Source organism: Sphaerodactylus townsendi, linkage group LG02 (genome assembly GCF_021028975.2).
Source record: "Sphaerodactylus townsendi isolate TG3544 linkage group LG02, MPM_Stown_v2.3, whole genome shotgun sequence".
Classification (NCBI taxonomy): domain Eukaryota; kingdom Metazoa; phylum Chordata; class Lepidosauria; order Squamata; family Sphaerodactylidae; genus Sphaerodactylus; species Sphaerodactylus townsendi.
Genome location: NC_059426.1, coordinates 151,242,754 through 151,263,300, shown reverse-complemented (window position 1 = coordinate 151,263,300; position 20,547 = coordinate 151,242,754). Strand labels below are relative to the sequence as shown.

General features: G+C 44.2%; 1 protein-coding gene across 3 annotated transcripts in view; it reads left to right on the top strand.

The window, feature by feature from the left end:
• Window positions 1–20,306, top strand: part of PTPN21 (protein tyrosine phosphatase non-receptor type 21) — a 67,642-nt gene extending 47,336 nt beyond the window's left edge. For 2 of the 3 annotated variants that reach the window (XM_048485339.1, XM_048485338.1), the window contains 9 exons: window positions 335–395; window positions 1,426–1,513; window positions 3,043–4,505; window positions 11,015–11,152; window positions 12,314–12,535; window positions 15,337–15,465; window positions 15,744–15,978; window positions 16,850–17,010; window positions 19,687–20,306. In XM_048485339.1, coding sequence (XP_048341296.1) covers window positions 335–395; window positions 1,426–1,513; window positions 3,043–4,505; window positions 11,015–11,152; window positions 12,314–12,535; window positions 15,337–15,465; window positions 15,744–15,978; window positions 16,850–17,010; window positions 19,687–19,815 — 2,626 coding nt within the window. In that variant the 3' untranslated portion in view covers window positions 19,816–20,306. The remainder of the gene's footprint in view (window positions 1–334; window positions 396–1,425; window positions 1,514–3,042; window positions 4,506–11,014; window positions 11,153–12,313; window positions 12,536–15,336; window positions 15,466–15,743; window positions 15,979–16,849; window positions 17,011–19,686) is intronic. The other variant, XM_048485340.1, reaches the window with a different exon arrangement.
• The last annotated feature ends 241 nt before the right edge of the window (window positions 20,307–20,547 follow it).

Below are 20,547 nucleotides of genomic sequence, written 5' to 3'. Positions count from 1 at the left end.
TACATACAGCTGCGGGATAAATTATATAACTCTTGAGGAAGATTCGGCTAATTATGAAACACAATGTGGGGATTTGACTTCTGCAATTCAGACCATTTTCCCTTGGGGTTCCTGATAGGAATGCAACGCACATACAATAAGCCACTGTGCCATGTCTTGTCGAGTCGCTGATGAAGTAGAAATGTTAAAGTGGGATTTTTTCTTGCATCTGCCTTCATCTTCTCTATTAGTTGTGAAAGATTGTATCTACCTTAAACATACACATCTCATGTGCATGAGATAACAGGACGAGAAGATATATCTGAATTTATCAGTCATTTTTTTTTCTTTGTAGACAAACTCAGACTGTGACCGTGAATCCAGTTAGGAGACGATCCTCCTCCAGAATATCTCTGGTAAGGTTTTCAGTTCTGAGCTATACCTTCAATTTTAAAAAAATTGGAATAAGGAACTGATATTTCCTAAAATATGACCATTTTGACGTTGCTTGCCAATAACACTAATTCAGTAACAAAAATTTCTTTTAAGGCTGTTTCAGTGGCTTTTGTGAACCATGACAGACCGTTTGGTCTCCAGTTGTTCCTTACCGAGTACTGGTAGTCCGTCCCCTCCCAGGTAGCATACTGAAAGGACTGCCAAATAAATGTTATTCCCATTTGTCAGCCAATGAATGTCTCACTTTCAATTCTTAACCTCAACCTCGTGGTTTGGTTTTATCAGTGTGTGAGAATTTGCACACTTGTGTTACTAACAGTTTGAAACTGGATTAATAAACTGCCCCAAACTTTTAACTTTATTCTAGATTTGTATCCCGTCCTACACCGGCCAAAATGTTGTATTCTTGATTCTTTCCGGGGTGGTGGCTAACTAAAGCCTTCAAATAAATAAACGTGAAAGGGTAAAAGAAGCCACTGAAACCTCAGCTCCCTAATCAGTCTAGCCATTGACTATAAATGCATACATTTAATTTACTTTCCACCCTTAATATCTGGAAAAGTTTTACCACTCCAGTGGCATTTCTAAGTATTTAATGCTCATATTTTACAAAAGGAGAGGAACCAGTCCAGGCGCACAAAAAGTTTGCGGAAAAAGATGACGGGGTTGAGTGTCAGTAGGCCCTTGTTTATTGGACTCTTCTTTCTCCTACCAAATCTAGATTCAGTTCCTCAGTTCAAATCTAGCTCTTCTACTGCATACCAACACTGCCACCCTCTGAAACTGTATCTAACCATGTGGGTCTGAGCTTCTCAAAGGAACTCTGAGGGTCATCCCATTGATTTCTTTTCACATAACCAGTTGGTATAGCTGCTTCTTTTTTCTTTTTAAAAGCTTAGATCTGCCATATTAAAATGAATGGGGCAAGAGGGAGTGTTTTCAGTAGCTTTGTATGCACATCTCATAAATGTTAACATGTTATCTTTTCAGCAGCCTAAACCACAGCCTTATATGATGCCACCACCGCCTCAATTACATTACAATGGACACTACACAGAACCATACATGTCTTCCCAAGGTAAAGGGTTTGATGTGCTCAGGAAATGTAAATGGTTTGCACTGCTAATGTGTTTTATGAAGGAGTTTTGACGGTAGTGGTTGGGGGCATTTCATTCTCCAGTAGGAAGATCATCCTGGATGACCCAAGCTAGCCCAATCTCATAAGATCTCAGAAGCGAAGCAGGGTCAGCATTGGTCAGTACTTGGGTAGGACACCATCAATGAATACTAGGGCGCTATACAGGGACAGGCAGTGACAAATCACCTCTATTCCTCTTCATTGACAACCTTATGAGGTCACCATAAGCCGGCTTCAACTTGATGGCACTTTCCATCAGCCAGAAGAAAGAACAGAGAACAGTTTGAGGATAATTTATGTTGTCAGGTTGATAATGCTAAGGGGGTCTTGACTTGGCTCATGTCTGAATAAGAGATTGAATTCAGGAAATTCAGATGTGATGCCAAGAGCTTCCTTGGTGGAGCTCATTGGCATGCATCTGTTGTGATGACAAACCATAATTCACTGTTATATGAACAAGTCTGGAGAAAGCACGCATTCCCTCTCTTCTCCATTTATGTATGGTGATGTAATAAAGGACTTTTGCCTTTAGTGGCAAAACACATGCTATTTTCCTAAGAAACCAGGATCCCAAAGACTGTTTCAATGTTTGGTCTGGAATGCTGGATTATAGGGAGCAGCAAATCCTAAACGTTATGTTCCAATGCAACATCAAACTGTGGCTTTCCACGATTGCACATTAGGAGAGAATTCCCCTCCACAGTTTGATTCATGTAATGATAAGCAGCGATGGTCTGAAACATGCTAGTATGGGAGTGCAATAAATACATAAACAAAATAGAGGCTTGTAAAGATTAAAGTCTTCAACTATTTTTTAAATTCCTCGATCATTGGGCCAAGTGGTAACTGCAGATCTACTGCCTAGGCGCACAGAGGTGGTTCATTGTGTGCAAGGAAGAAGATATTAGGGTGGATCTAACCATCTTCAAGGATCTAACCATCTTCCTACAACCCAAGTGGCTATTCCTTCAATGGAAGAGCTAACTAAGTTGGAAGAAGATGCCTTAAGTTGGAAAAGAACTTCAAACTTGAAAATATGGGGTATGAATATTTACATAAATAAACTACGCTCAGTGGAATGGTTGGATTCACCACTCTGCTGGGTAACCACAGCCTACTGCTAGTATAATATGCAGCAAATACCCCAAGGCAATGGCACACAGACAATGCTAGCCTAAGGGCACTTCCCTGTGAAAAAGACCCATTGAGTGAGTCTTAGGATTGTGATTAGACCTGCTCAGAATTGCTGTCTACAAGTGTTTTCAAATCTTTGTGGAGAAGTAGTCAAATATTCAATCATTGGCCCAGAAAGAGTTGTGGTGCTGTTACTCACTCAGAAACATGTTGGGTGAGGCAAGAGATGAGCATTTTTAGTAACAGTTATTACCTTTTTAGTAACGGCTGTTATTACTTTTGTCTTTGGTGTTTCTGTGGGCTGCAATAAATGGGTGCTGACTAATTTCTTCCAGATAATCTCTATGGGAGTGCTCAGAATGGCTATTACTGCCACTCTCAGACCAGCCTGGATAGAGCCCCTCATGATTACAACGGCAGGATCCGCAATGGCAGCGTCTACAGTGCCCACAGCACCAGCTCTTTGAATAACCCCCAGCACTACATGCAGCCGTCGCCAATGTCTTCCAACCCAAGCATTACCGGCAGCGACGTCCTGAGACCCGATTATGTCCCGTCACACCGGCACAGTGCCCTCATACCACCTTCTTATCGGCCTACTCCAGATTATGAAACGGTGATGAAGCAGCTTAACCGAGGAATGATGCACTCTGACAAGCAGAGCCATTCCATGAGGAACCTCAACATTGGCAATTCGTACGCTTACAGTAGGCCCGACGCCTTAGTGTATAGCCAGCCTGAAATTCGAGAACATGCGAATTTCGCCTCACCTCACTCTGGCCACTACCCGTTTAATCTTAATTATAGCTTCCACAGTCAGTCCCCTTACCCCTATCCTGCTGAAAGGCGGCTGGTGGTTGGAGCAGTGAGTGTTCCTGAGCTAACAAACGTTCAGTTGCAAGCCCAAGATTATCCTGCACCGAACATAATGAAGACCCAAGTGTACCGTCCTCCTCCACCTTATCCTTATCCACGGCCAGCTAACAGCACTCCAGACCTGTCCCGGCACCTCTACATCAGCAGCAGCAATCCAGATCTCATCACCCGCCGGGTCCATCACTCAGTCCAGACATTTCAGGAGGACAGCCTGCCGGTCGCGCATTCCCTCCAGGAGGTGAGTGAGCCCTTGACATCCGCCCGGCACGCGCAGCTGCAGAAGAGGAACAGTATCGAGATAGCTGGGCTGGCCCACAGCTTTGAAGCCATGCGGGTTAAAGAGAGGACCATGTCAGCGTCTGCTGCAGATGGCGCCCCTCCCAAGATCGTTCCTGCTCAGCCTGTCGTTTTCCTGGAGAGAACAAAACAGGAGGACAACGAGGAGCAAGAAGAAAGTATCAATTATGGGCATAAGAAGTCACTTTCAGATGCCACGATGCTGATTCACAGCAGTGAAGAAGAGGAAGAGTTTGAAGAAGAAAACAAGCCTCCTGCAGCTTTCTCCCCTCTCATCAACGGCAAACCCCAGCTTCCCACCGTCCTAGGGTGTTACCCTCCCGAATCCTTGCTGAACTACCCCTACCCTTCTGTCGTTCCACCTGCTGGACCTTTGCACATCCTTGAACCCAAGCTACACATCACTGAGACGGAGAAGAAAGTCAAAGAAGGGAATCCTGCTCCTGTCTTGGCTGACCCCCAAGTGCACCTGAGAAATGATGGACTGTTGACCCCCTCTGTGTCCGAGTCCGACTTAACAACGTGTACAAGATACAGAGTGCGGAAGGATTCCGTCAAGAAGAGACCCGTGTCGGAACTTCTTTCAGGGAAGAAGAATATAGTGGAAGGTCTGCCTCCTTTAGGGGTAAGTTTTCTTGCTGAAACACGTGCTTGCATCACGTCAGTCCCTCAGCTCATTTAGCCTTGTGATGTCAACTCTGACGTAATGCCCAGGGTCTCGAGCAAAGGTATTTCCTAGTTCTGCAACTCAAGATTGTTTTAACCTGGACATGTTTGTGACTGAACAAAGAACCTCAGGCTTGTAAAGAATGGATTGGATAAATTATAGGGATGTGGCTCTTTGACATGTCACCTGTGGCTCTTATGGACACTGTCCTCCAATTTGGCTCTTACCCCACAGTCCAGGAAAGGGAGCAAGGCCATTAGCCTGTAGGGATTTTTGATTGTCCGGTGGTTCCCATCTTGAAACAGTCACCATTGAAGGGACTGGAGGACAGGTAAGCTGCAGGGTACGTGAAGGACCCATCCTCTGTAACAGCCCTCACCCTTCCCCACAGCCTTAGCAGTCTTGTCCCAGCACTGGGGCAGCTGTCAGGTGCAGAGCAAGCTGAGCTCAGAGGAGGGGGAGTAAAAGCCACCATCGCTCAATGGCCATCTGAGAAAAGAGAAAGCTGGCTACAATGAGGGGGTGCTGTTTTCACTCTCTTCGTCCACGATCACCCTGCTCTCCACCAACAGCCTTAGCAGGCTCTTTCTGGGCTGGTCTGCTTGGGTGTGTTTGGTGCGGTGGGACACAGGACATAACAGCAGTCATGTGACTCGTTTGGCCGATGATAATTGCAAATGTGGCTCTCCCCAAACCACAAAGTAAGCACTACTGGGCTAGATCCAAACCCAGCTTTCTGCAGATGAAAAGGGGTGTACTGGGGATGTTGGGACCTATATGTGCTTTCTCCTACTTTACTGTTGAGTTAGTATGCTTAGGATTTCAGCCCAGATGATTTTGAGGTCAGTCATCATCTGTGAGCCCAACCAACTTTATACAGCAGTTGTGACAAGAACATGGAGGAGAGGGGTGTTGTGTACCCTGTTCAGAGCTCCTTGGGCGGAAGGTGGGATTCCAGTGCATATCCAGACACCGTAGCAGAACCATGTCACAACTCTGGATCTGCTGTTGGCTTTAATTTTAAAGTTATATTTATTGTGAAAGTGTATTGTCTGCTACTCCAGAGACCTGCTGCATGTGAAGCCCTGGTACAGAAATCCCCCGTGTGTGCAGTTGTTGCATGTGACTGCTTGCAGTCTGATTCCCATTCAGGTGTGCCTTTTGTGTAGGAATTTCATAATGCGCAAAACTGGCCCGAGCTATTAAAAACCAATCCAGGTAATTCAGTTGTCTTGGGAAATCTTCCAACTAGTTTTCATACTTTTTTCCCAATTTCACTTGTTTTTGAGCAGTTTGATAGCATCCGTGATGGTATGGGTGTTATTGTGAAATTCAGTCTGTGCTTTATAAAGCAGCCAAATGCAGCAGCAATCTAATTTGCTCCAAGATTTTTCCTCCATTCTCTCTTTACTGAGGATGCTTCATCCTTTTGCTGTCTTAAAAAAAAGTTATCACATTTTCATCTAAGAAACTCAGACAGATACACATGGCTGCTTATTCTGCTCCCCAACTAGTCTTACACCTTATGGTAAAATTAGGCTAAAAGACAGTGATGGTTTGGTCAGGATTACCCACAGAAATGCCTGAGACAGTGGAATTTGGCTCCAGATCTCTGTGCGTTGTCCATCCTATGAACATCAGCTTATAGGGGTTTTTAAATTATTCTTTTCACAATAAATTGAGTGTTTAGCTGGTTTTGTTCCTGATACTTATTATTTTACAAATTAAGGGAAAAGCATTCCCAAGAACAGCTTGGTGTGGGGAAAGGATTTGTCTTTCTATCAATCATATTTTTATCTCTTCCTGCAAGGAGGTGAAGACAGCATTTATAATCACACCTCCTCATAACAACCCTATGAGGTAGGCTCATGACTGCCCATTGAATTTCCTAACAGAGTGAGGACTTGAACTTGGGTTTTCCAGATCCTAGTCTGACACCCTGACCATTAGTTTGTACTGTAGACAGAGGAGGATAGCAAGAAATGCAACATCGGGAGCCAGTATGGTGTAGTGGTTAAGAACAGGTGGATTCTAATCTAGTGAACTGGGGTTGTTTCCCCATTTCTCATGGCCCTGATACAGTCACAGCTCATTCAGAATTCTCTCAGCCCCATCTCCTTCCCAAGGTGTCTGTTGTGGGGAGAGAAAGGGAAGGAGTTTGTAAGCTGCTTTGAGACTCCTTACAGGAGAGAAAGGTGTGCTATGAATCCAAACTCCTCCTCCTTTCTCCTTCTCTGTTCCTGCTGCAGCATGAAACAGCAGAACCAAAACTCGTTGTGCTTGTCCAAGGAAAGGCATGCATGCTTTTTGTTCCTCCTTCCTTTCCCTGAATGGAGTGTCAGATGCAACAGATTTGCAGCGCCATCCTACTAAGCAGTGGTGGGATTCAAATAATTTAACAATTGGTTGTTTACAAGCACCGTTTTAACAACCGGTTCTGCCAAAGTGGTGCGAACCAGCTGAATCCCACCACTGCTAAGAGGAGTTATAATGTTCAGGTGTACAACCTTAAAAGGGTGTGAAAATTAATGGGGTCTGCAACCTGCGGCTCTCCAGATGTTCATGGACTACAGTTCATGGACTACAGCAGGGGCTGATGGGATTTATAGGCCATGAATATCTGGAGAGCCTACATAGGATGGCATCGTCAGTCTAACGTTCTGTGCACAGATTGTTATTTTCTCAGGATGAATTTTGCTTTCGTGCGCCATTTGATTGCCATAGGTGGTGTTTAACTTCAGCTGTATGCTAAGTGCTGCACAGAACACAGAAGCTCCTTTGTCCCTGCTCAGAAACTTTAAAGTAGCTGGACTAGGCACTGGCTTCTCTTTCTTTCCCACCCCACCCTCTTCTCTGGTGGTGCATGGCGTAGCTCATGCCAAACCTACTACTTCTCCTACAGGAATGGTTGCATTACCTAGTGGCCTTCTGGGCATACCAGAATCTTTGGCATGATACATTTCTGCTCTAAGGTCTTGATGCCAGCACTGAATACTCTTGGTCTGCTTGCTTTTTGTTAACCTCCCAAAGGTGCAGAATCATATCTGGGGAAAGGAACAGCAATATAGAAATCATAGTCTGCTTGAAACAGATTATGTTGTTCCGTGTTGCCTGTTTGCTGAGGAGCTGTACTGATTACTGGTGTGTCTAATGTTAAGCATCACAGTTTTGTTAGTAGTTTGAACGATCATGTATCCTACTGAATTGAGAGAGATGTGCTGACAAGTCCTGATTTCCGGCAACTAAATATTTTATGTATTTGATCAAGTACCCACAGGGCTGGTGCTGTCGAGATTCCATGCAAGTGGAAATGAGACACAAAATGTGTAGAATTTGGAGTCCCAGCTTGTTGCGGTGGCCAGAATGTCGGACTAAGATTTGGGAGACCCAGGTTCAAGTACCCGCTTTGCCATGAAAGCTTGCTTGGGCCAGTTGCACACACTCAGCCTAACCTACCTTGCAGGCTTCTTGTTGAGAGATAAAATAGAGGAGAGGAGAACTTTGTAAACCACTTTGCGTCCCCATTGAGGAGAAAAATGGGGTATAAATGAAAGCCTATTATACATAGAACGCTTATCTCGGATAAGCTGCACAGTGGGACTGAAGTGTGGTCTCCTCGCATTTCTCTGTTTTCACATGAGGAGGCAGCCCAGTGCCTGCCCTACAGCTTTTTCCTGAAGTCTCAGTGGGCCTCTGCTTTTCCTGGTTCTCTTAACTCCACCCATCACCTCCCTCTTAAAGACACAGATCTCATCACATCCGGGAGATATAAGATAAAAGGCTTTGTTAAAGCCCTTTAAATTGCAGTTACATTGATATATCCATGATTGCAGTTATACTGATATTCTAGCCTCATCTTGCCCCCAACCACATCCACATCCACACACACATATATCCTGGTTTTCAAATGCAATAAAAGATAGCAATTTTACAATGCTTCTTTGTTTATACCAATATATCAATATAATAACAAAAATGAAAGCAATAACAAATCTGAAAATGGGGAGGGGGAGAGGTGTGCACGAGAGTGTGAGGGGTTGGCTGTGGATGAAGGGAAGATGTCCAGGGCAAAACTGGGCTTATTGGCAAATCTCCCCTGCCGTGGCAGCAAAGAATTGAAATCAATAGACTACAGAAAAAAAAGTTTGAGTCCACTGGCACCTTTAAGTCCAACACAATTTTAGTCTTGGTATTAGCTTTCGTACCTGGTGTCTGATCTGGTATCTGAAGAAGTGTGCATGCATATGAAAGCTTATACCAAAAATAAAACTTGGTTGGTCTTAAAGGTGCCACTAGACTCAATCTTTTTTTCCCCTGTTGGTTCAGACCAACATGGCTGTCCATCTGAAGCAGTAGACTACAGAATCGCTTTCCCTGCCTAACAATGCAAATTTTCCACTTTTTATAAAAAAACTTTCTAGGTCTCATGATGATGTGCAGGCAGTGCGGAATGAGATTTCCATCGACAGATCACAGAATAAATTCATAAAGGAGTTGTAAGAAAATGCATGCAGCTATCATAAACCTATCAGTAAATACAGCAATATAGGACATTGAATGAACAATGCAGAAGGATGAGGAGTACAAAATGGAGCGACAATGCAAGCAACTAGGTGGACACACAGTATAATATATACAATCACTGATGCAAATGAACTATACAGTGGAACTTGGAATGCAAAACCGAATGCCAGTGCAACAGGACTAGGAATATAAATTTAATGACAGTGTGAGCAGCAGACTGCTCAGGCTAGCATAGTTTGAATCTTGCGAAGGTACAAGGCAATATGCTATCCACTACCTACTCCTATATGAAGGAGCTCTTCTGGACTGTTCTGTTCCACAACAGATCTAATTTCATTGCAAGAATGCCCTTTTGAACTTTTCTGTTTTGCACATTTTGCAGAATGCTGGTACAGTCGGAGCCTTCCTGGCCTCCTCAGACAGGCCACTCCACAAGACGGGAGCCACTACAGAGAATGTACATGAGCAGGAGATAGAAGTTCTTCAGATATATGATGCATTCCAAAGAGTCCGCCATTTTATAAATGAGCAGGGTGCTAATCAGATAGCAGGGTGTGAGGGCCTCCCCATCTCCTGGGCATTGTTTCTTCCCATGCACCCATGACCGCTGTAAATTAAAATAAATTGTGCGAAATAGTAAACATTGTAGAAAAACTTATTTTGCATGAGCTGTTCTTGACCCACAAGCAGAGGTGGAGCACTGACGGGGGCATCTGGGATCACATGCCCCTGGGTGCATGCCAGCTGGTCATGGGGTGTGGAGAATTGCCCCCCTCCCCTTGGATCCACCCTGCCAGGCTGCTCTTCCACTGGCAGAGCCTCTGCTGGCCGAAGGAGCAGCCTGGGTGGGCCGCCACCTCTTCTTCTACAATAACATTACTTTGGGTGAGCACCCAAAGTAATAGTGTGCCACTCAATGAATGGCGATCAAAGTTCCCCACTTCCCTCAGCCTTCTGCCAGTTGCCAATACTGGGTTGGCAACTTAGGAGGACGTATTCAGCCTAACCTACATATAGGGTTGCCAGATGGTGCATCCCCATCTTTTACAATGCCTGGAAACCAGAGGGAAGAGTGAAGGACAGGGTTGTAGGAATTTTTTTAAATACAGCCTGTACTTTCTGGAAGTTCTTACCAGAAGTGGCAAAGGGTAGCTCTAGGAATTGCCAGAAATTCTATGGTTAAAAACAATTAAGAATTTCCATTGATTCCTAGAGCTATTCTTTATCATTTCTGGTAAGAACATCTGGTGAATACACAAGACTGGATTAAAAAAAAAATCCAGCTGGTGATTCAAGATGCGGTGGGCAATAGGATCTGGAGAGGGGGATCCCCTGCCCTCATTAGGGCTTGGCGTAAGTGATGCTATGAGAATGAAATGTGAAAAGGAATACCCTGTAGGAAGTGGGGAAGAAAGATGCTAGATAATGTATGAAGAAATCCTCAGCAAAACAACCACATCCTGATTTGGGTTCACAAATTGCTTTGCAATATTCCACGTAGGCTGCCCTATGTTCTTCGGAGGACAGGCCGGATAAAAACTTAATAAGTAATGAAAACAAACTTTAACTCCAAGCGATTTGTGTGCAGGTTTTGTCCTACCTGGTCTATATTTGGACAATTAATTGTAGCTGTTCAGAAGGAAAAAAAAGCCCTTTGTCTCAGATTCTTTTCCACAAAGGTCTATTTATCATTCCTGCGAAGTTTCAAGAGCTCGAAAGTGGAATGAAGACCGACCAGATGGAAAGAATGTTGCTGTGCTGCCGCTGTCTGTGTAGAGTTGTTAGCGGAGAGAGAGAGAGCTGGCTCGCCTCTTTTTTCCTGTTTGCTGAGGAACGGCTGGAAGGGCGATCCTCCTCAGCCGCTGTTTTTCCATGGCCAGTGACTATCATGTGTGATTCAGTCCTGTCAGCTGCATGTTCATAAATGTGTCTTGTTTCAGCAGGTCATGAAAAAGAACAGAACTGAAGCCAAAAAAATAGGACCTTTGAAGTTAGCTGCTCTAAATGGACTGACGTTGTCTCGGCTACCGTTGCCCGATCAAGGAAAGGAGGAACCTGCCAGGGCGACAAACGACGAACGGGTGGGTTTGAGATTTCCTCGAGGTGTACGTTGTGAAAGCTTTCCTTTCTGTTTTCATGATCAATAAATGACACTTTAAAAATTGTTTTTAATACTGCGTTGGGTTTGATAATCGGTTGAATCCAAAGGTATCCCTGTGAAAGCCATCACGGAGACGGGCTCAGAGGGAATTCCAGAGTGGTTGCCATCTGGAATTACAGCCAGATGAAATAGAAGTCGAGTGGCACCTTAAATACTAACTACATTTATCTCCACACAAGTTTTTTGTGAGTCAGTGCTCACTTCCTCAGATGCATAACTCATGCAAAAGTTTATGCTGGAATTAATTTTTTTTCAGTCTTTGAGATGCCGCTGGATTCCTGTTCAGTGTTGTTGAGAGATGTGATTAAAAATTCATTGACTAAAATATTTATCCATCTTTTCTCCAAGGAAATCAGGATAGTAGACACGAATCTTATCCTCCACTTTTATCCTCACAACAACCTTGTGTGGTAGTTGGGGTGGAAGAGGGTCTGTCCCAAAGTTATCCAGCAAGCTTTGCAAGGGAAGGGGCTGTGAGTTCCATGGTTTTATAAAATGTCCCCTTGCACTTTTATTTGATATGCTAAGTGAGCTACCATTTCTTTGGATCAATCTTGTTTATCTAAACCAAGGGTCGGCAACCTTTACCACCCAAAGAGCCATTTGGACCAGTTTTCCATGGCCCCGAAAATCTACCAAGCCAGAGAGAGCTGCCTCCGGTTCGGCCCATCCACTCACCTTTCCTTCCAGTGCTTGCTGGGAGGCGGAGGCGCTGGGCAGGGAAACCCCCTCTGCCCATGGGGCAGAGGGGGGATGGCAGCTGAGGGGATGGCAGAGGGGGGATGGCAGCTGCTCTGGAGGGACACGCCCACGGTACCCTCCGACCTCCAGGCCACGTGGAGCCGCAGTTTAAGGCTGAAAGAGCCGCATGCGGCTCCAGAGCCACGGGTTGCAGACTGCTGATCTAAACGGTCTAGGATGGCCCCTGTAGAGTGGTGACACATGTTTAAAAATAAGAAACCCGTTTGTAAGCATTTCGGAGCCTTTCTTTTAAATTTATTACTCTGTTCAAAAATCTGTTTGTGGAGAAGATTAACATTTTGTGAAGGGACCTGGGATATTCATTCTGTTCTCTTTCCAGAGTAAAAGCTTGGAACAACGGTTAGAGCAAGGCATGGTGTTTACCGAATATGAACGTATCCAAAAGAAGAGGCTGACGGACGGTGAATGTTCAATAGCCCGGCTCCCTGAAAATGCTGAACGGAACCGGTTCCAGGACGTGCTTCCTTACGATGACACCAGAGTTGAGCTGGTCCCAACTAAAGAAAACAACACAGGTTATATTAACGCATCCCATATTAAGGTGAGGCCAAAAGTAGGGTTACAAGATGTGTTGGGGTAGTTTGTGTTAGTCCATTTTGGCAAAAAGAAAAAGGAGTATTGTGAGTGTCAGGAAGTTTTGTGAGTGTTGTGATTGTCAGGAACCGGGCAACTCCCGGTAGCCGGAACTCCAGCTCTGCCCCAAAGTTGGGTACAAAGTCACCAAGCAGCCCTGTGAGGTAGGCTCGGTTAGTTCTCTGGTAGTGTGGTTTCAAAGGGTTCGTTGAATTTGTGTCAAAGCCAAAAAAGAGCACAAGAATATTGGTGATAAATTTATTTTACTAGAGGTCAAATCTAGACGGTGCACACTTCAAACAGAAAGAAAACCAAGAACCTAGTGCTGGTTAGTTACCACCCAGCCCCTCTTGAGCTCCTTCGGCCAGCTTCACACAGCACACGGCCCAACCCTCCAGTCCTTGAGCAGTCTCGACCCTGTAATCCAAGAGGTGTGCTGGTAACTCTGGATCTTGTTGTAAGGCCTCACAGAGCACACCATGAATAGGCAAGACTGCTATTTTTATCAAGAAATCCCATGTAAGGTGAGATCCTGGAACCAATCAGGTAAACTACCCAATCTAAGTAAAATTGCTGACAACATTACCCTCGGGATGCCCCTCCCCCTTAATTTGAGAGGATGCTGCCTTCGACCCAATGGGCCATCTACCAATCCCCACCCCCATCGGCATGAGCAATTCATTTACATTACATGACTGGGTACCAAGCGAACAAAGGGAGTAAGAAGCCAGCCAGATATTCTTCACGCCTGCAGTTTATCTCTGCCAGCAGTTTTAGTGAATAGCGATGCAAGGCCATCTCCCCACTGCTGTGTTAGCCCTTCGTTAACTCACAGGAAAGAAGAGACACTTTGCGCTCAGAACAATTCACAAAATCCTTCCAACTACCACCATTACAGAATTAATAGAATACGTTATAATAAGGGGAATGGGGGAAGAAACAGAGCATGAAGGTGTTTTGGCAAAAGAGGCTTCGTTACAGCGAGGCCTCAAAAATTAACAGATGTATTGAAGTGTGCGGCTTGACAAATTTAAAGTCCACTTAATCCAGTGTAGCTGATGAAGCATTCTCTAGTCACGGCTAGCTTACAATCTTTTGCCACCCTAAGCAAGCCCCAGTTGTTATCCTAAGATTCTCCTGGATAACTTGGTGACCAACAAGCAGCAGTGGCATAGTGGATAAGAGCAGGTGCATTCTAATCTGGAGGAACCGGGTTTGATTTCCTGCTCTGCCACTTGAGCTGTGGAGGCTTATCTGGGGAATTCAGATTAGCCTGTACACTCCCACGCATGCCAGCTGGGTGACCTTGGGCTAGTCACAGCTTTTTGGAGCTCCGTCAGCCTCACCTACCTCACAGGGTGTTTGTTGTGAGGGGGGAAGGGCAAGGAGATTGTAAGCCCCTTTGAGTCTCCTACAGGAGAGAAAGAGGGATATAAATCCAAACTCTTCTTCTTCTTCTTCTGGCTCTGTCCCACTGAATAACATAGCATTTAGTTCTGAGTAAAGCTGCTAGAACGGCACCCCTGGAGACTTTTGTGTCAAGCCCGCCTTGTTTCTACTCCAGAAATACTAATTCATCACGTTGGTTAGCCTTTGCAGTGCCTTTGGGGTTTTATTGGAAGTAAGGGGAACATTTTTATTATCGTTTCTTCTGCTCAAGTGCTTATATTAAAATGAGATTTGACCAGACCAAAAATGCTATATCTGGAATCAGTCAGTGAACAAAACTAGTGGTTGGCGTAGCTAAGTGTTTTCCTAGGTAACATGATAAAAATACCTGCAGTATTTTCAGCACGTTTTTTGCTATTTCTCACAACTTTCTTCTTCATAAGACAGGAAATGCTGTGAAATACCATCCTTGAAGGTCGAAATCCTTTTTGCAATATATGTGTGATGTAGGTCTGAAAGAAAGCAGGTTTTGTGTGCTTTTTCACGCTAGGAATTGGCTTAAAAGGTGTCTGCTGAGCCTGGTTTTCTGAATGGTCTTTTAATGTAGTGAAAACATAATATATTTTAATGCAGCTGACAAAGTGAGCTTGGGCACCTGAAACTTTTTTCTGCACTAAACTGTAGTCTTCAAGGTGCCACCGCGAATCTTTCATCTACAGCGGAGAAACTTTGGCTTCTCCTTTGAATTTAAGCACTAAATGTGTTCCATATGTATGAAGTTATCCATCAGCATTCCTTTCTCTCTGAAAGCAATGTCTGAGGGTAACAGCTAGGTTATGATTTTGCCTAAGGGGTTATCGCCTAGCCCATACTTAGAAGGCATTTTCTGAACTTCCTAATTGGCACTGGGTGGACCAGCACTTTGTCCTAGTTCTTATCTCATCCCTAGCATATTCTTAGCATAGTGAATTCTGCATTTCTAAGACTAAATGCTTGGACATGAAAGTATGCAGCATGAACAGAGTGTGTAAGTTGACCTAGATGGATTGTATGTATACTCTATCGATGGTTCTAGGTCACCAAGACTAAACAGAACCTCCATGTTCATAGGGAGAGTCTATTTGCAGACCATTGGTGTCTTTGGTCCTTGTTTGTAGGCCTTTTGAGGCATTTGGGTAGCCAGTGTGGGAAGCAGGAGGCTGGACCGGGTGAATTGTTGACCTGAAGCAGCACAGCAATTTTTAATATGCCGATGGTTTCCACCTGATTAATTTTTGATCACCAAAAGCTGTTTATCTCTTTCAGTTCTTGTATGACAAGTCACCTTACTTTCACGAGTGAGTGGCTTAGTAATCGTGGTTTTTTCTTGTGATTTCTCAGGTCGCTGTTGGGGGCATGGAATGGGACTATATTGCTACCCAAGGTCCTTTGCAGAATACATGCCAAGATTTTTGGCAGATGGTGTGGGAGCAGGGGGTTGCTATTATAGCCATGGTGACAGCAGAAGAGGTGAGTGTTTTCTTTCTTCACCGGGAGAGGAATCCTTTTTTCTTTCAATCTATGTAAAGAGCTGTCTAGTTGCAACTGACTTATACTGACCTCTAGTGAGGGTTTCAGGGCATGTGATTAAGTAGAGGTGGTTTGCCATTAACTTCCTTTGCGGAGTCTTCCTTTGAGCTTAGCTTCTGAGATTGAGCTATACTATACCATTCCACATCATTTTTCTTTTAATAGCAGTAAAATTTTCCAGAACATTCACTTTCTGAAACATGCATTTGATGTTCCAGGAGGGTGGCCGAGAGAAAAGCTTCCGATACTGGCCAAGGCTCGGCTCGAGGCACAACACGGTGACGTATGGGAGATTCAAAATTACCACCCGATTCCGGACAGACTCTGGTTGCTATGCAACCACAGGCCTAAAGATCAAGCACCTCCTCACTGGGCAAGAGAGAACAGTGTGGCACCTGCAGTATACTGACTGGCCAGAACATGGCTGTCCGGAGGACATAAAAGGATTTCTGTGTAGGTTTTGTTTTATTTATTCTGTGTACAGTATATTATTTAATCTTATAATAAATTGCAGAAAGGGTGCAGAAGAATGAATTTCTGCAAAAAAATCTAGGTGGTGGTTGTTGTTTTTTTGCAAAAGTCAGGATTTTTCCAGAGTCATATTAAGTTGAGGGTTCCTTGAAGCTAGTGTCCTCTAGTTCTTAGCCTGCAGAGTAGAAATTGGACGATGTCTTTTCCACTTCTAGGCTATTTTGGAAACTACAAATGCATAGACTTCAAGTGTGCCTGCTACCACTGCATATGTGGTGACGTTTGGGCATGCGTCCTGCTAAGCAGCCCAAACTTTACTGGCTTTTAAGATGCTGTCGTACAAATTTTCATTTGTTAAATTCCTTAGGTAGGCAGGCTAGTATGTTGACAGCTCACCTGTTCTCTTTTTGGGGTCTTGTGATTCACCAGGAATGACTTAATTCCATGGTTTTTCTTTAAAAAATGTTTAAAAATAATGTTATTATCGACAAAAGGTCATGCTTACAAACAGGAATATATTTCAAACATTCTGATATCTGAGCAGTTTAATTGTATTGCTCTGTTAGGGTTTTTCTGGACTAACGGATGATGTTGAAATCTGTTTAAAAATATGCATGTGCTGGGAAGGGCATGATCTGTTTAAAATGATGAATTCTTTCTACATTAAGTAATGATAAAATGTAACCTGTGCTGAGATACTATTTATATTATTTTAATTTCAGTGGTATTGACTGAAAACAAGAGTCATCTACCAGCTACTTCTGATGGTTTGGCCGTCCTTTGGCTTGGTTATAAGGGTGATATTCATTGGAAATAATTGTCCACTTTTTGCCTTTTTGTTTCATTTGGGCAGCATACTTGGAAGAGATTCAGTCTGTGCGACGCCATACAAACAGCACCGGGGATCCTGCGACTCCCAACCCTCCTCTGCTGGTGCATTGCAGTGCTGGCGTGGGAAGAACTGGTGTGGTCATCCTGTCGGAGGTCATGGTTGCCTGTCTGGAACACAATGAGGTTATTTCTTGATTTTGGAATTAAGGCAGATACGTTGGTATCCTATGTTGCAAGAGGAATCAGATCATTCGTGGAATGACTATTAGGGTGTCCAGCACTCCTCCATAAAGCTTACACAGTTCTTTTTAGATTCACATGTAGTATTTGGCATGCCATCATGGTGGCAACTTTCCTTCCACTTTTTGGCTCTTTTCTGTGAGGCTGCTGAATACTGCCTTTAAAACATCAGCAGCTAAGGGCCTAGAACAGTGGTGGCGAACCTATGGCACTCCAGATGTTCATAGACTACAATTCCGGGGCTGATGGGAATTGTAGTCCATGAACATCTGGAGTGCCATAGGTTCGCCACCACACCCCTAGAAGATCTACAGATGTGCAAGTGGAAACAAACGAACTTAGCAAGGTTCCACATGTGCAACACCTGGTTGCCCCCAAATTGCTCAAGAGTACAAGCAAAAACACACGGGAGGATACAAAATGTTTCACTTGACACGAATAACTACCTCTCTTTTTTGTGTATTTCGGTGTATTTCTGTTTGAGAGTTCCAGTGGAAATTTTGAGCTAGATCCAGCCCAATGGTTAGCTGGCATTCCCCATGGGCCACTGAGCCATCTCATTCAGTATTTACTTTTCAGTTGTGCTCCAGAAAAATGTCCTTCCTACCCTGGGATCCTTTAACTGGAGATGCCTAAGATCAAACTTAGACCATGTGAATGCAAAACTTGCAGTTTGCTTGTCCTTAATGAAACTTGGCTCCTTTTTAAAGCTGTCTGAACTAGCAGTCATCGCAGCCTGCCGAGGAACCAAATTCTGTAAGACAGAATGCCGTGTCTGCTTCCCAAAAAATTTCCCTCTCGGGTCTTTAGAGACCTCACCAGGCATTGCCTAAACATTTTGAAGTGCCCTTAACTTATTTTACAAGTTCTTCAGATTCTCAAGGTGCTCAGTCCTGAGCCTCATTCCAAAATCTGGTCATTTCTCTGTTTTATTGCAAGCCCAATAGTAGTTGGTCCGATGTTGCTGAACTGAGCAGAGCTGGGTCATGTCTTTGTGATCTAGGGATTCCTTCTTTTGTCTGAAGGAAGCTATCAGCGTATTTGTTGGATGTTATGAAACTTCTATGGCCCCTTCAGACATGCAGAATAATGCACTTTCAATGCACTTTGCAGCTGGATTTTACTGTGCGGAATAGTAAAATCCACTTGCAAACAATTGTGGAAGTGGCGTGCTGTGTGGTTTCTGGGCTGTGTGGCCATGTTCTGGCAGCATTCTCTCCTGACGTTTCACCTGCATCTGTGGCTGAAGATCCTCTGAAGATGCCAGCCACAGACGCAGGCGAAACGTCAGGAGAGAATGCTGCTAGAACACGGCCATACAGCCTGGAACCCACAGCACCCCAGTAATTCCGGCTGTGAAAGCCTTCGACAATAAATTGTGGAAGTGTATTGAAAGTGCATTATTCTGCATATGTGGAAGTGGCCTAAGTGTATTTGTTGGATGTTCTGAAAATCCCTAATAACAGCCATAATTGTGTGCTGTCAAGTCAACATGGCAACCCCAGGGTCATGGATGGGGTTTTTAAGGCAAAGATGAGCCGAGGGGATTTGCTGCAGAGGGGCCTTCTTCTGCATAGCCACTCCAGTCTTTCTTGGTGGTCTCCTATCCAAATACTAACTGTAACTGACCCTGCTTATCTTTGAGGTTCTTATATGTTTGGGCTAGTCGAGGCTATTCAGGCCACTCTCAAAAACGCTTAATCAGACATTAATAACAAGGAAAGGAACCTCAACCCACACTCAGTCCAAGATATAAGACCTGATTTGGTGGTGGCAAGAGTATGCCATCGTTTGCTCTGCTTGCAGTAAAGCTGATCCTGTTTCCTGCTTCAAGCTTGGGGGATCCTTCATGCAACATGCACTTGGGGATCCCCTCCTTGCAAAGGGCTTGCTGCACACCTGCTTGCATGCCCCAGCTGCAGGAACCGGGCATCCACGAATCTGCCTCGTATTAAGACCATTTATCTGTCAAAAGTCAGTACTCTGACTGGTGGTTCCTCTCCATGGTTTCAGGCAGACATCATTTACTACATGATCCTTACAAGCAGAAATGATAGGGATTGAACCTTTGACCTTCTTCCACTGAGCCACAGCCCTTCACCCTTTGCTTCTGCGAGACTTAATCTTCATTACTGTTCAGAGGGATGAGCTGATAGACTAGTAGCTGCTGCTGCTTGCCAACATTGCTTCTCACTCACCTGTCCAAGCAGGCGAGTGAATGGCAAACAGCAGAGGGCTTTGACCAATTGGGGGCTTTACTGAGACCTTTGCAGTTGACAAGAATGCCAGCTGTGATGCTGGTCTTGTTTTTTCTGTACAACATTCACCCACAGCCTTGCGACATCGCTGTGAATTCTGAGCTTTGTTGATCCCTCTTGTCTTTGATGCTAGCCAAATCACTTTGTTTAGCTCCAGTGTCTGACAATGAGCAATTTCCAGAACTGGGAGGACCATTTAGGAATTACAGAGACACATGATTTGGGCGTCTCATGTTGTGGTGTTGATTGTGAATGGTGTTGCGTGGTTTGGTGAAACAGACTTTTTGCTAAGAACTTGTAGTCTGGGCCTCTGGGGCAGAAATCTTTTGGCCAGTTTCTAATCTGATTGTCTTTCTTCTAGCCACTGGACGTCCCAAGAATGTTGGACATGTTGAGACACCAGAGGATGATGATGGTGCAGACGTTGTGCCAATACACATTTGTCTATGGAGTCCTTCTTCAGTTCCTTAAGAGTTCAAGGCTTATTTAAATCTTCCTTACTCCAGTTCAAGTCCTGCTATTTGCAAGAGTTTACAAAGCAGAATTTTGCCTTCTGTGGGGGAGATCTTGAAGACCCAACTTGTGTAGAGCTACCTTTCTGACATAGTTTGAAGATGCTGGGCGCAAGTCCAGGGTCATAATTTCGGCTTTTGTACGGCAAGGCCTTGATCAAATGGACTCTCCTTTCTTTGTTCATCCGCAGCTATAGCAGCGACAAAAAAGGAAGGAATGTGTGCTTTTTGTACATGTACTGGTATGCTGTGTTTTCCATGTACTCTTGAGACTGTGTTACTGTAGGCAAACCAAGTGCCGACACTACGGAGACAGTGCTGTGCCCCATCCAAAGTCATGGAGGATTATTTTTTAATTCAGTTTTCCTCAAAAATTCACTCACAGATTAGAGAGGGAAAAGCTCTGAAATGGTGTCTTTGTATGTTTGTAGATATAGAGGAATAAGGCGTCCACCCTGAAAATGCAGAAGCCACAAATGGCATCATTGTGCTTTGGATTTTGTATTTAAATCTATCTATCTATAATATTAAATAATCATGGATTGCACCGATTCAGATTGGAACCAACAGCTGCGATAAACCTTCAAATGTAGCACTTGAGGCAATATAGCCGCTTTTCCTTGTATTTTTGTTAAAGGTTATAGAAAGCACAATATTTCAGTAGTTACGTATACGCAGGGAATGAAGGGTCCTGAGTACTTTGGGGTAAG